The sequence below is a fragment of the Ursus americanus genome, chromosome 28 (genome assembly GCF_024610735.1).
Source record: "Ursus americanus isolate L20-20 chromosome 28, mUrsAme1.1.p, whole genome shotgun sequence".
NCBI lineage: Eukaryota > Metazoa > Chordata > Mammalia > Carnivora > Ursidae > Ursus > Ursus americanus.
This window is the reverse complement of record NC_142154.1, coordinates 25,978,445-25,994,687: the sequence shown is the minus strand read 5'-3', so window position 1 is coordinate 25,994,687 and position 16,243 is coordinate 25,978,445. Positions and strand designations below refer to the sequence as shown.

Sequence of the window (16,243 nt, the reverse complement as noted above, 5' to 3'; positions counted from 1 at the left end):
AAAATGTCTAGGATTCAAGTATGAGAACATACTTCCTATGCACACAGACCTTTTACTATATACTTGTTGGATTCAAAGTCTCTAGGTTTAAAGTATAGACAGGTACTCACAGGGAGCTACTGTGTCTATACCAAGTATAGAGAGCTACTCACAGCTACTCTCTTGTTGGTACCAAAGTCTAGGTTCACAGCAAAGGTACAAACCCCAGTATGCAAAGACATGGTCTCCTCTGCTTGTTGGATCTTAGGTCTGTGAGTTAAAAATATTGGCCATAATTTCAGACTAAGGCCTTGTGTGCTTTTGTATAGCAGGACTTTATGTTCCTAATATGGGCTACTACTCCCAGCTTAACAAGGCCTATTCTATTTGGCTTGTTGGATCTCTGGTGTCTAGGAACCAATTTGAGCAACAAGGCCTGTGTCCTTTGTGTTACATCCCAGGTCTCTATCCAAGTTTGGGAAAATCCTCCCAGGGCATCAAGACCAGGTCAAATCTCTTTGTTAAAAATGAGTTTCTAGCTCCTAAGTGTGAGCCACTAATCTCCAAACATTAAAACTTTTTAAAAAATCTGCTTATTGGATGCAAAGTCTCCGGAGTTTGAGTAAAAGAAACCATGTCCAAGGCACGAAAGTATGTTTTGTTTTCCTTTTTGGATCCTAGGTCTCTAGGTTCTGGGTCTGGGCAGTGACTTTGAGGACATCATGACTTTTCTCCTCAGTTTATGGGATTCCAGGTAACTATGTTCTGAACATGGGCAACTATACTCAGGGCATCAGAACCTCACCTCCTTTGCTTGTTGGATTCTGGATATTTATGTTCTGAGTGTGGGCACATATTCTCAGGGTGCCAAAACCACATCTCCTCTGCTTGTTGGAATCATGGTCTCTAAGTTCACATTATGAGAAACTACCCCCACAACACCAGAAAGTTACCTCCTTTGCTATTTGTTTTCCAGGTCTCTAAGTCTTGAGTACATATAGCTTCCAAGGCACAGAAGCTTGTCTCCTTGCTTTATGGTTCCAGTTTTCTAGGCAGTAGAAGAAGAACTATTCCCAAGGCACAAAATTCTTGTTTCCCCCACTTCTTAAATTCCAGGTATCTATGTTTTGGGTTGGGGCAACTTCTTTCTTGGCAATAAGGTCTCACATATTTTGCTTCTTGGACTCCAGGTTTCTAGATTGCAAAAACTGTTATATGCTCTTAGGGCACTGGATCTATTTTCCTTTGCTTGTTGAATATTATATCTTTAAGTTCTGATTACGAGCAAATAATCTCTAGGCACAGAAGCATAAGTTCCTCTGCTTGTTGGAGTCTAAATATCTAGGATCCTTGAATGAGTGACAACACTAAGAGCACCCATGACTTTGTCTTTTCTCCTTAACAGACTTTGGAACTCAATGATCTGAGCATAAGCACCTGTTCCCAGGGCACAAAGCCTCTGGCTCCTCTGATTGAAGGAATTCAGGACTCTAGGTTCAGATGATTAGTTTTTAAAAAGATTTTATTTATTTATTTATTTATTTATTTATTTATTTATTTATTTATTTGAGAGAGAGAGCAAGCGAGCGAGCCAGAGAGAGAGTGATCATGAGCAGGAGAGAGGGGTAGAGGGAAAAGCAGACTCCCTGTTGAGCAGGGAACCCGATGCAGCACTTGATCCCAGGGCCCTGAGATCATGACCTGAGCTGAAGGTAGACATTTAACTCACTGAGCCACCCAGGTGCCCTCCAGGTTCAGGTTATGAGCAACTATTCCTAGGGTACCAAAGACTATATCCTCTATGTATTCTTTAATTTATTCTTCCTAAGTATGAGAACCTACTCTTAGGGCATCAAAGCCTTGTCTCTTTTTCTTGATAGATCTCATTTCTACCATTCAGAAAACTCTTTTAAGGTCATCAAGCTATCTCTTTTGTTTGTCACACTCTGGATCTCTGAGCTGAGTATGCACAACTATTTCCAGGGTACCAAGGCCTGTGTCCTCTCCTTGTTGGATTCCAGGTCCATATGTTTTCAATAGTGGCAACTCCTCCTCAGGCAAGAAAGTCTCACATATTCTGTTTTGTGGGTCCCAGGTCTCTAGAATCTGAGAGTTGGCAAGTACACCTAGGACACAAAATTTTCTTCTCTGCTTGTTAGATCTCAGGTTCTGACTACGGGAAAATATCCTGGCACTAAGGCATTGACCCCTCTGCCTTTTGGATTCCTAGTATATATTCTGGTGGTTGACCACTACTTGTAGGGCTCTGAATCTTTGTCTCCACTGCTTGATTGATTTTATGAGCTGAGGTTCTAAGTATGGGCACCTATTTTCAGGGCACTGAGACCTTGTCTCCTCTGGTTATTGGATCAAAGTCTTTCAGCCCAGGGACTTAAGGCTTTGTCTCCTCTGCTTGTTAGAAACCAGTCCCCAGGTTCTGGTATGGTCTAATACCCCCAAGCACAAAGGCCATCTCTTGGTTAGATCTCAGGTCCTTGTTCCAACTATGGATAACTATTATCAGGGCATTATAGCTGTCTCTACTGCTTGTTTGAATCAAATTATTCGGGTTCAGATTATAAAGATCCTAAATGTCTAGGTTCCAAATAGGATTACCTACCTCTAGGATGTCAAGGTCCTGTCTCTTCTGCTCATTGCATCCCTGGCCTTTAAGTTCTGGGAATAAGCCTCTACTCCATGGGCAACAAGGCCATGTTTCCTCTCCTTGGTAGATTTCAGGCATCTAGGTTCTGAGTATGGCTAACTTCTCCAGGGTACACTGCCTTGTCTCCTCTGCTTATTGGTCCTAGACTTAGGCTCTCAGCATAAGCAATTATTCTCTGTTCTCCAGATCTTATCTCTCAGATTTGGGTTCCCAGGTATCTATATTTCAAATATGGGCAACTACTTTTATGTCACAAACACTTTCTTTCTTTTTTTTTTTAAGATTTTATTTATTTATTTGACAGAGAGAGAGACAGCCAGTGAGAGAGGGAACGCAAGCAGGGGGAGTGGGAGAGGAAGATGCAGGCTCCTAGCAGAGGAGCCTGATGTGGGGCTTGATCCCAGAACACCGGGATCACGCCCTGAGCTGAAGACAGATGCTTAAGGACTGAGCCACCCCGGCACCCCTCACTTTCTCACTCTATCATTGCTTTAGCTCTCATTTCCATTTGCATTTGATCCTAGAAACATTCTTGAGATTTTTGAACTTGGCTATATTTAGCATGTAATATCATTTCCATTATGTCTAGGTGTTCTTAGTCGCAGTGTTTTCTTTTCCTCAGAAAATCGATTCTATCATATTTCCAGTAATCAAATTTTGCTAGGTAACTAAAATAAATATTTACAATCCAATTTTTTGTTCTGAAGTTTTATTTATTTTTAAGAATGTAATTTTATCTTTGTACGTTTAGAGAATTAGAAAACACGGACAAGCATAGCTAAGAGAATAATAACATCATTTCCCACTGCCTGAAGTTTATCATTATTAATCCCTTAGAATATACATTTTCAGAGGTTTCTCTGTGCACACACACACACATACATATACTCTTTGCTAAAATGTTTCCATGGTATACATTCTGTTTTGCAACTTGTTTTCTCTCCAACAGTGATATCCACCTATTCAATATCAGTATATATTCACATAATTTAAAATCCAGATTTTATTCAGATTTCTCCCATTGTCCTCCAAATAGCCGTGACATACAAATTGTCAGAAGTATCCAAGCCAGGATTTTGCATTTATATTTAGTCTCTTAAATTGCTCAACTAGCTCTTAATTCTCTTTTTTATCTGAGACCTTTTATTCACACCATTGACTTGTAGATGAGACTAGGTCAGATTCTTTTCTTTTGTTGACTTTAGCATGTTCCTCTACTTCCTGTGTTTCTAATAACTCAAAGGTGATAAGAGCCTAAAGATTTGGCTTAATGAAAACACTTTTTTAAAAACTAGAATGTATCATGGTGGTATTATGCATTTAATATTGTGTCAGAAGACTCAAAATATCTAGTTTGACTCTTCATAAGTAATGCTAAGAGTGGCCACTGAATTAGGGTGATGTCAGTCAGGACAGTTAAGGTCCCCCCCCCCCCCCCGCCGCCACCCAAGGAAACCATCTGGGTGGTATTGCTGTAGGAATGCCCAGTTCCTCATTAACCATTTACCTAATGGTTTAGCAGGAGTTGCCCAAATCAATGTTATTAGAATTTACCAAACAATGAATGATTCTTTAAGTATGTCATTATGTCTATATTTATTATCTGGCTTGTTCTGGAAAGCATAGCATCAGAATAGGTAGGAATATGCTACAGTAACAAACAACTCTTGAATTCTGATGACTAAAAATAAAGTTTAGTTCTTGGTCAAGCTTTATGTCAAATATGGTTTGGTGGTGAGACTTCTGCTCTCACAAACACTGAGGGACTCAGGATGATGGAGGCTCAAATTCAACACCTGCTCCCCTGATTGTCATGAAGAAGAGAATGCTAGAAGGTTTCACATTAGCAACTTACTGCTTCAGCCTGGAAATGACATGTATCTCTTCTAGCCACAACCACTGATACAACCTCACTTCAAAGGGAAACATAATCTTCCTGTGTGCCTGGAAAGGAAGGTGAACTATTGTTGGTGCTATTACTGGTTATTGAACAAATTACTTTTTGCCTGCCACCTACTGTACATTGTCTCCAACTGGCTGAATGTTCTGGGAGATAAGTAGTGATATCCCTACTCCATAGACAAAGAAAATGAGGTTAAAAGATTTTTACAAGGTCGCATAGGAAATATCAAACTCAGAATTCAAATCCAGGTCTTTGTGACTCTATAGCTGATGGAGAAATCTTTTGGTGGGATAGGAGGATGAAAATATCGTCTTTTCTCTTATCTTTCCCTTAGGGTAAGTCTTGGAGTTTGGGGTTTCCTTAGGCTCTGGATAACCCAAGTATAATTGGAGTTAGGTTGAGGCCAAGGAGAATGATGATGATGGTGATGATAACATATATTAAGATGTTACTAGGCACTGTACTAAGTATATTGCATCAAATCCCTCAATCTTTGAGGTAGCTCTATGAGAGAAATACTTTTATTGTCCTCAATTTATCTATTTATTTTTTATCTAAAGAATTTTATTTTTTTATTTTTTATTTTTTTAATTTTTTAAATTATATGTTAGTCACCATACAGTACATCCCTGGTTTTTGATGTAAAGTTCGATGATTCATTAGTTGCGTATAACACCCAGTGCACCATGCAATACGTGCCCTCCTTACTACCCATCACCAGCCTATCCCATTCCCCCCCCCTCCCCTCTGAAGCCCTCTGTTTCTCAGAGTCCATAGTCTCTCATGCTTCATTCCCTATTGTCCTCATTTTAGACTGAGACTAAATAACTTGCCAAAACTCACATAGGTAGTAAGTGCAGAAAGAAGATTTGACATAGGCAGCCTGACTGCAAGGATTTTCCTCTTAATCATTGCAAAACCGAACAGTCAGTTCTGGCTTTGCCTTAGACTTTATTAAGGGAGATAAAGAAGTTTAAACAGATACGTTATAAGTGCTTACTCAACTCATACATTTTATTTGAAAATGTATCAAACTTATAGTTTCTGCTGAAGGACTGGGTCCAAGTAGGTATTTTGTACCACGTGACTCTCTTCCTGGCTCTGGTGACTGACCCAGGCATGGACACTTTCCTCAAGAGAGAGGGAATAGCCCTGGGAATAGCCAAAGAGATTTCCTCTCTTGGGAATCAGGAGTTGGGGTATGGGGTCAGGCAGATAGTGGTGGGCCTTTGAGCCATGTACAAACAGATGACAGCCAGACAAATTTCTGAGGAAAGATCATTCCAAGTAGAGAGACTAGCAAGTGAAAAGGTCCTGAGACAGAAACATGTTTGGTATGTTGGAGAAGTAGGAAGAAGACCAATGTATTTGCACTGAATTGGGTGAAGAGGAATGCGGAAGTAAGAACAGAGAAGGAGCCAGGAGTAGGTCAGGCAGGGCCTCACCTTGGATATAATTTAAAATATGGTGAGAAGTCAGTGGAGGCCTTGGTCAGTAAGAGAGATACTCTGAAACATATTTGAAAAGTATCATATTGGTTGCTGGGTGGAGAATGGATGATAGAGCAGAGTTATGGAAGCAGGGGGTGCAGTTAGAAAGCTCTTGCATATGCCCAGTTGAGAGATGAAGGTGTTCTTGTTCACATAATTGTAGAGGTGATGGGAAGTGGTCTAATTCAAGATAGGGTTTATTCTTGGATTGGGTGTTGGATGTGAAAGAAAGAAAGGAGTCAAGGGTGATTACAAAGTTTTTGCCCTGAGTAACTGGGTGAATGGTGGTCTATTTACTAAGAGGAATAGGGGATGTGGAGGGGAGATTCTACATTCATCTTTGGACCTATTAAATTTGAGATACATATTATTCTTCCAAGTGGATCATTGGATGTAGGACTATGGAATTTAGAACTAGAGATCTATATATCTCAAGTCCTCAATTCTGAGATACACATTTTCTGTATTTTATTATCTCTGAAATCAGGATAATCCCATTATCATTGGCTGTCAGAGAAGTGGCAGTTGTGACTTAGTTATGACATTTTCTTTTAACACCTTTTAGTAAGATAAAGAAAAGAATGTCACCAATGCATCTTGGATTTAATGAAAGATGTTGAACTTGGGAGTTACTAGCATATTGAAAGCCATGAGATTAGATGACATTACCTGGGGAGTGTTGATAAAGAAGAGAGCTGAGGAATAAGGTTGGGTCATTGCAATATAGCAAGGTCAGGAAAATAAGGAGCCTGATGAGGGATTTCTATCACATAGGAGGAAACTGGGAGAATGTAAAGAAAAATTTTCAATTATAAAGTTGTGAGCAACTGTAAACATACTACTGGGAGCGTACATATGGTGAAGACTGATGACTGACATGAAATTTGGCCAACTGATAGTCATTAGTAACCTCTGTAAGAGAATTCCAGTGAAGTGGTGGGAACAAAGCCTGACTGTTGTGCTTTAAGTAAGATTGAGGTGAAGTAGAGGTAGAAAGTGAGACCATTTGAAAAGGAATTTTGCTATTAAAAAAGTCAGAGAAGTGGGATGGCTTCTGGAGTTCAAAGGAACGTCTTTAAAACCAGGATCCTGGGCATATTTATAAGTTGATAGAAGAGATGCTGCAGAGAAGGAGACATTCATGGAAGGGTGGAGGGGAGGTGAGCGAGGGTGTAATATCTGAGTGGCATCATTGACAGGTGAGAGGGTGGACCCAGAACACTAGTAGGGATATGGGAAGATTTATCCACAGTAACAGAAGGGAAGGGGAAAACGGCAGATAGTTATGGTGGCAATTTTCATGGTGAGAACAGTTTCATCAGTTAGGGTGTTCCTGGATGTGATAATATCTGCTTGTTAATTACTTCTAACCTCAATAAGTCTGGGAGTGAGGGGCGCCTGGGTGGCACAGCAGTTAAGCGTCTGCCTTCGGCTCAGGGCGTGATCCCGGCGTTACGGGATCGAGCCCCACGTCAGGCTCCTCCACTATGAGCCTGCTTCTTCCTCTCCCACTCCCCCTGCTTGTGTTCCCTCTCTCGCTGGCTGTCTCTATCTCTGTCAAATAAATAAATAAAATCTTAAAAAAAAAATAAGTCTGGGAGTGGATAGACACAAGATTGGGTCAATGGTGCATGTATAATTTACAGGGCCTCCTCCCATCCTTCCACTTTGTTTTCCCCCAGCTGGCTTTTCTTCCTTAGGCCTCTTATATCCTTGGTACCAGATGGCTGTGTGGCACCAGGGGAAGGGAAAGGTCTGTGTAGTAGATATGCAGTTGCATGTCTCAGGAGTTCAGCCACATAGTAAGTGAGTGGAGTGGATTTACCCAGCATTGAGGTTTGCTAGGCCAGTACAATGGAGAGAAAAAGGAATAAGTGATTAGAGATTATGGACAAGCCATTTGCCGGAGGGCAAAATTGAACTTGGCAAAAACGGAAAGTGAGGATGTGAGTCAAGACTTCTAGAGGGGTTTAAGTTTGTTTGCATAATTACTAGAGGAAGTGAACTAGGAAGATAAGATTGCAGTGATCAAAGAGTCAGAGGCTCACAGTTGTGATCTTCGAGGTGATTTCATGAATGGAACAGATCATGGTGGTCAGTGGTTCAGGTGGAGCAGGAAGCAGGATGATTAAAAGTAAGGCCATGAGGAACTGAGAAGTAGGGACACTGAGTGGGTGACTCCTGTGGTAGGAAAGGCCCTGAGAATGGGCCAGTGGTAGCAGTGGCTTTTTGAGTGGAGTGCTTAAATCTTCAGTGAACAGGAAAGTGATGGATAGTACCATGGATTATTGCAATCAGGATCAGAGAGTGGTATAATCTGATATCAAGTGTTTCAAAGAAGTTCAGTTTTAAGTGAAACAGGAGGAATAACGGTCTAAAAGTGGCAGCAATCCACTTCATGTCCTAAGACGTACACATGTGGAAGAATAAAAAGCCACAGCTTTCCACAGGAGACTGCAGGTTTTTCATTAGAATAGTAACATGATAAGAATATGATGTAAACAGTCAACAAAACTAAAAGGCAACTTACCGAATGGGAGACGATATTTGCAAATGACATATCAGATAAAGGGCTAGTATCCAAGATCTATAAAGAACTTCTCAAACTCAAAACCCAAAAAACAAAGAATCCAGTCAAGAAATGGGCAGAAGACATGAACAGACATTTCTCCAAAGAAGACATACAAATGGCTAACAGACACATGAAAACATACTCCACATCCCTTAGCATCAGGGAAATACAAATCAAAACCATAACGAGATAATGCCTCACACCAGTGAGAATGGCTAAAATGAAGAAGTCAGGAAACAACAAATGTTGGTGAGGATGCGGAGAAAGGGGAACCCTCTTACACAGTCGGTGGGAATGCAAGCTGGTACAGCCACTTTGGAAAACAGTACGCGGTTCCTCAAAAAGTTAAAAACAGAGCCACCTTAGGCCCCAGCAATTGCACTACTACCCCAAAGATACAAATGTAGTGATCCGAAGGGGAAGCTGCACCCCAATGTTCGTAGCAGCAAAGTCCACAATAGCCAAACTATGGAAAAAGCCCAGATGTCCACCGACAATGAATGGATAAAGAAGAGGTAGTATATATATACAATGGAATATTACTCAGCCATCAGAAAGGATGAATACTTACCATTTACATTGACATGGATAGAACTGGAGGGTATTATGCGCAGTAAAATAAATCAAACAGAGGAAGAAAATTATCATATGGTTTCACTCATGTGTATTATAGGAAACAGCACAGAGGATCATAGGGGAAGGGAAGGAAAATTAAATAGGAAGTCATCAGAGAGGGAGAAAAACTATGAGAGACTTTTAACTATAGGAAACAAACTGAAGGTTGCTGGAGGAGAGGTGGGTGGAGGGATGGGGTAATTGGGTGATAGGCATTAAGGAGGTCACATGATGTGATGATTATTGCGTGTTATACGCAACTGATAAATTATTGAACATGATGTACTGAAACTAATGATGTACTATATGTTGGCTAATTGAATTTAAATAAAAAATAAAAAAGAATATGCCTCTAAGTTCCACAGGGTTCAGGGGTGGGGGTTAAGGAATAGATGAGAAATAGGGACCTAAAGGTAAAGATAAGAGTAGGGATAAGAAATAAGTTTAGGAATATACAAAACTTTAAATTTACTCATCCTTTTTGGGTTGTTGTTGCCAGTGTTTTTGGTGCCATATCTAAGAAATCATTGCTAAATCCAATGTCATAAAACTTGCCCTCCATGTATTCTTCTAAGAGTTTTATACTTGTAGATCTTAGATTTAAGTTTGATCCATTTTGAGTTAATTTTTATATACGGTGAAAGGTAAGGATCCAACTTCATTCTTTTGCATGTGGAAATCCAGCTTTCCATTTATTGAAAAGACCACCCTTTCACCATTGTATGGTCTTGGCACCCTTGTAAGAATCAATTGACGAGATATATGAGTGTTTATTTCTGGGTTCTGGGTTTTATTCCATTGATCTACATGTCTGTCCTTACGAAAGTACCACACGATTTTATTTACTATAGCTTTGTAGAAGTTTTATTATCAGAAAATGTGAGTCCTCTAACTTTGTTCTCTTTCAAGATTGTTTTGGCTTGTATGTAGGTTTTCATAGATGTTCATTAGCAGATTGAGGAGGTCCCTTCTCTTGCTAGTTTGTTCAGAGTTTTTATGAGATGTTGATTTTTGTCAAAAGCATTTTCTGCATCTATTGAAATGATCTCATGGTGAATTACATTTAGCTTTGCATGTTAAACCAATCTTGAATTCTTGGGATAAACCCCAGTTATGATATATTATCCTTTCTAATGTTGCTGGAATCCATTTCCAAAAACTTGGCTAAAAATTTTTATATGTAATGTTCATGAAAGATATTAGTCTTAAGTTTTCTTGCAATGTCTTTTTCTCGTTTTGTTATCAGGGTAATGCTGTGGTTATAGAATGAAAATTTTCACTCCTCTTCAATTTTCTGGGAGAGTTTATATAGAATTGGTACTCTTTCTTTATTAAATATCTGGTAGAACCTGAATCCACCATGATAACAATCTGGGCCAGGAGATTTCTTTTTTGGAAGATTTTAAATTGTGAATTCAAATTTTAAAGTAGGTATAGTCCTGTTCATATTATCTATTTTATTTTGGTAGTGTATGACTTTTGTGGAATTAGTCCATTTCATATAAATTGTCAAATTTGTATGTGCAGAATTTTTTTAGTATTCTCTTTACTCTCCTTTTGAAGAGTTTGTTTTTAAGTAATCCCTACACCCAGCATAGGGATTGAATTTACAACCTTGATATCAAGAGTTACATGCTCTACTGACCTAGCCAGACAGGTGCTCCTCTCTTATTCTCTTTTTGAAGTCTGTGGGGTCTTTAGTGGTATCTTCTCTGGTATTCCCGATATTGGTAACCTGTGTGTTCTCTCTCTCTCTCTTCTTGGCAGCCATATCAGATATCTGTCTTTTATCTTTTTTTAAAAAAAGGATTTATTTATTTTAGAGAGAGTGCAAAAGACAGCAGGGAGAGGCACAGAGGAAGAGGGAGAGAGAGAATATCAAGCTGACTGCCTGCTGAGCAGGGAGCCTGATACAGGGGTTCTATCTCTGAACCCTGAGATCTGACCTGAGCCAAAATCAGTAGTGGGATGTTTAACCACTGAGCCACCCAGGCGCCCTCTACCTTTTATCTTTTCAAAGCATCAGCTTTTAGTTTCAATGATTTTCTCTGTTATTTTTCCATTTTCCTATATTTCTGTTCCTGTATTATTTCCTCCCTCTTCTTGCTTTGGATGTAGAATTGCTTTTCTTTTTCTAGTTTCTTGAAATGGAAGCTTAGATCCTTGATTTTAGACCGTTCTTTTCTAAGAAAAGCAGTTTATGTTATAAATTTCACATTCATCACTTTTATTTGCATCCCATAAGTCCTTATATTTTAATTTTTGTTCAGTTTAAATAGTTCTATTTCCCTTGAGATTTCTTCTTCGACTTGTGGATTACCTAGAAGCGTACTGCTTAATTTCCAAGTGTTTGGAGATAGTCCTGTTAATTTTTTATTTTTATTTTTGAGCGTGGAGCCCAAGGCGGGCTTGAACTCACCACCTGGAGTTCAAGACCTGAGCCAAGATCAAGAGTCGGAGGCTTAATCCACTGAGCCACCCAGGCGCCCCCTGTTATCTTTTACTGATTTGTATTTTAATTCCATTACGGCCAGAGAACATACTTTGTATGACTTCAATTGTTTAACATTTCTTAAAATTTGTTTTATGTCGGTACTAAAGTTCTGATTTCCTTCTCCAAGTCCCCTCTACCAGCCGCTCCATGAATTCGGCCTAGGATTTTAGCTGCTTTTGGTGGACAGGCAGGAGGAGGCTCTAATCAACTGGAGCCAGCCTCGAGTCTCTTCTCCCTTGTACGTGTGCCCATGACACACACCCGAAACACTCCGTGCTGAAGCAGCTCAAGTACCTCACGTTCTACCCCGCCCGCAGGTTTTTCGAGAGCGCTGAGAGGAAGCCGGGACAGGAGTGTCTGCGTAAGGCGGAAATCCCGCCCCCCGGCGCCTGCGGTTGGCCCTGACCGCAAGGGGTGAACCCCAAGGAGGAAGATGAGCAGGATTGAAGGAAGCGGGGGAGTAGGGAGGAAGGGCGAGAGGGCTCCTCTTCTCCATTGGCTGGTCCGGCGGAGCAGCGTTGCTGTGATTGGCTGGCCAGCGGGGGCGGTAGTCCCGAGTCGGTCCGCCCCTCCGGTCGCGAGAGATACCGGGATCACCAGCGCCCGCGGAGTCAGCGGCGGCTTGGAGGCTGTGTCCGCACGCCGCCGAAGTGTGGCAGCGGGGCCTTTGCGCGTCAGGTCCTCGTCTCCGCGGGCGGCCAGGGCCGCCAGCCGCTAGGGCGGTGCGGGTCGGAACCCAGGGCACGGTCGAGCTGGGGCGCGGCGGGCGTTGGCGCCGCCGCCGGACCTGGGCCTGCGCGGACTGCCCGCGGCGCGTGTCTCGGACTGTCTTTCCATTTCAAAGTGATTATTGTTTTGGATATTTCCGCAGACGTGACTTTTGATTAATTTGTTTCACGCAACACTAACGGGTATGGGATAAAGCGGCAGGTGCATGCTACTGTCATTTGTCGTTGAAATGTGGGTTTCCTGTCGTCTGTGTGCTTACCTTTTGGATTGAGGGAAGGGGATGACATTGTGATTTGGTCTCCTGTGACCGTCCATTCTCAAGGTCTCGCCGACGTAGTACAGAAACCAGGCGAATCCTGTGTGGCTCTTACCTGTATTGGAAGTAGGCTTTTTCTTCCATCCTCCTCCCTGTCTCTCTCCATCTTTCTCTGCCTTTCTCCTCTCCCTCCCCTCCCCCACCTGTTCTCCTCTCCCATCTTTCTGTTCTTTTTGCCGCATTAAACCTCGAGGGAGGGTCTTTGTACAATTCTGAAAAGCTTTAGGTCTTCTAACATTTATGTTTTACTTGCAGGACTGACAACTGGGAGGAAACTGGAGGAAAGATGCCCTCTGATTCTTTCTGTTTGGCTGCCCAGACTCGACTTGACTCCAAATGGTTGAAAACAGATATACAGGTGGGGTTTTGACATGCTTTTTCTTGGTTTGTTCTGCCTCCATATTTAAATTTCTGGTTAAGGCTTTATATAGGATAAGTAAGAGGATGCAGATCGGATCTTGCATATTAGAGAAGCAGGTTTATTTCCTATAATTTAAAATGCACCTTTATTGCATCAGTTTTTATAGATCGTGTGTGGCTACATTTTAATTGCAGTTATGTGTAAGTGTAAGAAACTTGAGATCTGGTTATGCAAACATTTTTCCTATGATTATTTTTAAGAGGTTTGTATTATTCTTAACGATACCTTGTTGACCGTTTAGTGATAGTTTTGAGATGTTCAGTTAATGAGGGGAAGTGACAGGTAGTAATTTATTATGTCCTGCAGAAACTCACTCATTTTATGGGACCCTGTGTTTGTGTTTCTGGGGAGACAAGAGTTCAGTTGAGCTGTTTGTTTTTTTGACTGGTCTTATTAAGAGGAGTGCTCAGGTTTTCACATAAAGAATGTGTGGAAACAAAACGTTGGCCTTAGACTTTTTAATGTTTTAATAGTGTAATTGTAAGCTTGTCCAGAAATTATCAAATAAATATTAGCAGTAATGTTTCTATAGACTTTTTTTTTTTTTTAAATACTCCAAGTTAGTTTTCTTTGCAAATGGTTTGGAAAAACTACTTTTATAACTCCATATTAATAGCAAAAAGAAGTGTCTGAAATATTTTGTAGTATATGTGGCTTTTCTTTCTCTTTCCTGAGGTTAAACGTTTTATTTCTCAAGTAATCTACGTTTTTCAATACAATCTTACATAGTGCATCACAGTTTATCAAGAGTCATATATTCTATAAGCAGTTGATCATAGATACTTGTAGTGAAGTATTATTACCTCTCTTTGTTTATTTATTTATTTATTTATTTATTTATTTATTTAAGTGTTGCGTCCCAGTAATTATGACAGCCAAGTGCTTAGAACTATGTTGTGGATTTTGGGATAGTTACTTATGGGGTAATGTTAGATTAAAGCACAAAGCATTGGGCCAAGAATTGGCATAGTAGTGACTCTTTTGGTTTGTTTTTTATTTAAACATTGCTTTTTATTTAGCAATTACTGTTTGTTTTCCTTTGCCATTTTTTTTTTTAAAGCGTGGTGGGGGGAGGTGAGATGAGTAATTTTTTTTTTCTGAAATCTTGAGATTCAGGCAAACTGATTTTAAGACTTCATTTTTTTATTAGTGCTTGTGTATTTTGCAGAACTCGTTGAAGTAAAGAAGTTTATCTCATGAAGTTTTTCTTTTTAATCATAGTTGAATAACTGCTTAATATGAGTTTTAGCATCTTGATCTAAAACCAATTTAATGCTGAGTTGAGTGCCTATGATGAGTCAGGCAGATATACAAAATCAGAAACACCACTTATGCCTTAGAGTGCTTACTATTTTACTTTTGATTTATTTAGTGTAATATACAGTGGTTAGCCCTTCTTAGACATTTCAAATATTAGTCAGAAGTCATCCAAACTCATCCTAGGAATACATGAAGAGACCTAGGTTTTGGAGAGTTCCCCAAAGGGAAATTGTATTGTGAGTATTGAAGCTGCTTAATACCATGAAAAAAATGATCGCTGATCTTGGTTTTGTGTATTTTCTCCAGCATTGCTTATTAAATCTGAGGAACAAATGTCATTTTACCCTAACAAATGACTTAGACTTAGTTTCACTCTTTGGAATCCTTCTTGGAGACACAGATTGCAGATGCAAGCCTTATACTGACAACTTTTACCCTTACCCCATTGGGGATGTCTCTCCCAACTGGAGTGGGAAGTGTCCCATTCCTTAGGTAGGGCTTTTGTATTGGGAACAGAATTGACACCTGGTTAGTTAATATTATATGAGGTAGAAACATGTTTCTTAGCCATCGGATTTAGCAAAGCTGTTTTCTGTGGCTATTTTTGTTTGAAATGCCCGTGAAGGTTTTCGTGACTTTAGAAAGGAAATATTTTTGGAGGCTGTGAAAACTTTTAATATATGTGTATTATAAAGAACACAGACACTGATGCTAGACTTTCTTGTTCGTAGATGTTTAGGCCTATGATATGTCAGGCCTACAGTGTTGCAACAAGCTGCCTTTAATGGAGTGCTAATTATATGGCAGGCATATACCTGGTTTTTACATATATAATGCTTTTTACTTTTTCAACACTCTTTTCTGATTGTTGTGTGGAGTACTTTGAATTGCCATATCCTTTGCAACTCTCTTGAAGAGGCAATAAAATACAGAGCTAAGAGCTGTTAGCTACATAATCGCCACCATTACTATTCTTAATATTTAAAGTAAAAGTCCAGTCTGATGTGATTGGTTGTTTCTCAATGAACCAAAAAGTCATTAAGCAAAGGACCGATAAAAAATGGTATATGATACCTTAAAAGCTTTTTATTCTTAAATTATATATGCACATTTATTTGCTACTCTTGTTGTAGGGCTAAGGGTGTGTCTTTGAGCATGGATCCAAGAATGGTGTTATCTTTTTCTTGCATAATCTGTACTCAGATGAATGTCCTACAGTTTCTATTTTTGGATTCTTTGAAGTGGAGCATGAAATTAGATATGTATGGTGCAATTTTTTAAAAACTTTTTATTTTGAAATAATTTATAGGCTCACAGGAAGTTGCAAAGAAAGTAGAGAGGTCATTGTATACTCTTCACCCAGATTCCCTCAGTGGTTACATCTTACGTAACTATAGTACCATGTCAAAACCAGGAAATTGACATTGGAACAATGTATGCATAGTTCTTTGTCAATCCTGTAATCACACCACAAAGATCTCCTTCCTCTTGCCCCCCTATAGGTCACACCATCCTTCCCCCACCATCTCTGACCCCTGGCAATCACTAATCTGTTTTCCATCTCTTTAATTTTGTCATTTTGAGAATGTCATATGGTATGTGACCTTTTAAGACTGATTTTGTTCACAGTGTAATGCCTTTGAGGTCCATCAAAGTTGTTGAGTATATTAAAAATTAAATTTGAATCATTTATTTGTCTCTTCTTCTAATCAATTTAGAATGTGTAAAGATAAAAGTTAAATTTTAAAATTAAACTTAAAATTATTAAATGTATATATTTTTACTTTATGCTTAGAATA

General features: G+C 39.7%; 1 protein-coding gene across 4 annotated transcripts in view; it reads left to right on the top strand.

Annotated features, from left to right (window-relative positions):
• The first annotated feature begins 12,290 nt into the window (after positions 1-12,290).
• HERC2 (HECT and RLD domain containing E3 ubiquitin protein ligase 2) overlaps positions 12,291-16,243 on the top strand; it is a 238,590-nt gene continuing 234,637 nt past the window's right edge. For 3 of the 4 annotated variants that reach the window (XM_045795319.2, XM_045795318.2, XM_045795316.2), the window contains exons 1-2: positions 12,291-12,629; positions 13,019-13,121. In XM_045795319.2, coding sequence (XP_045651275.2) covers positions 13,050-13,121 — 72 coding nt within the window. In that variant the 5' untranslated portion in view covers positions 12,291-12,629; positions 13,019-13,049. The remainder of the gene's footprint in view (positions 12,630-13,018; positions 13,122-16,243) is intronic. The other variant, XM_045795317.2, reaches the window with a different exon arrangement.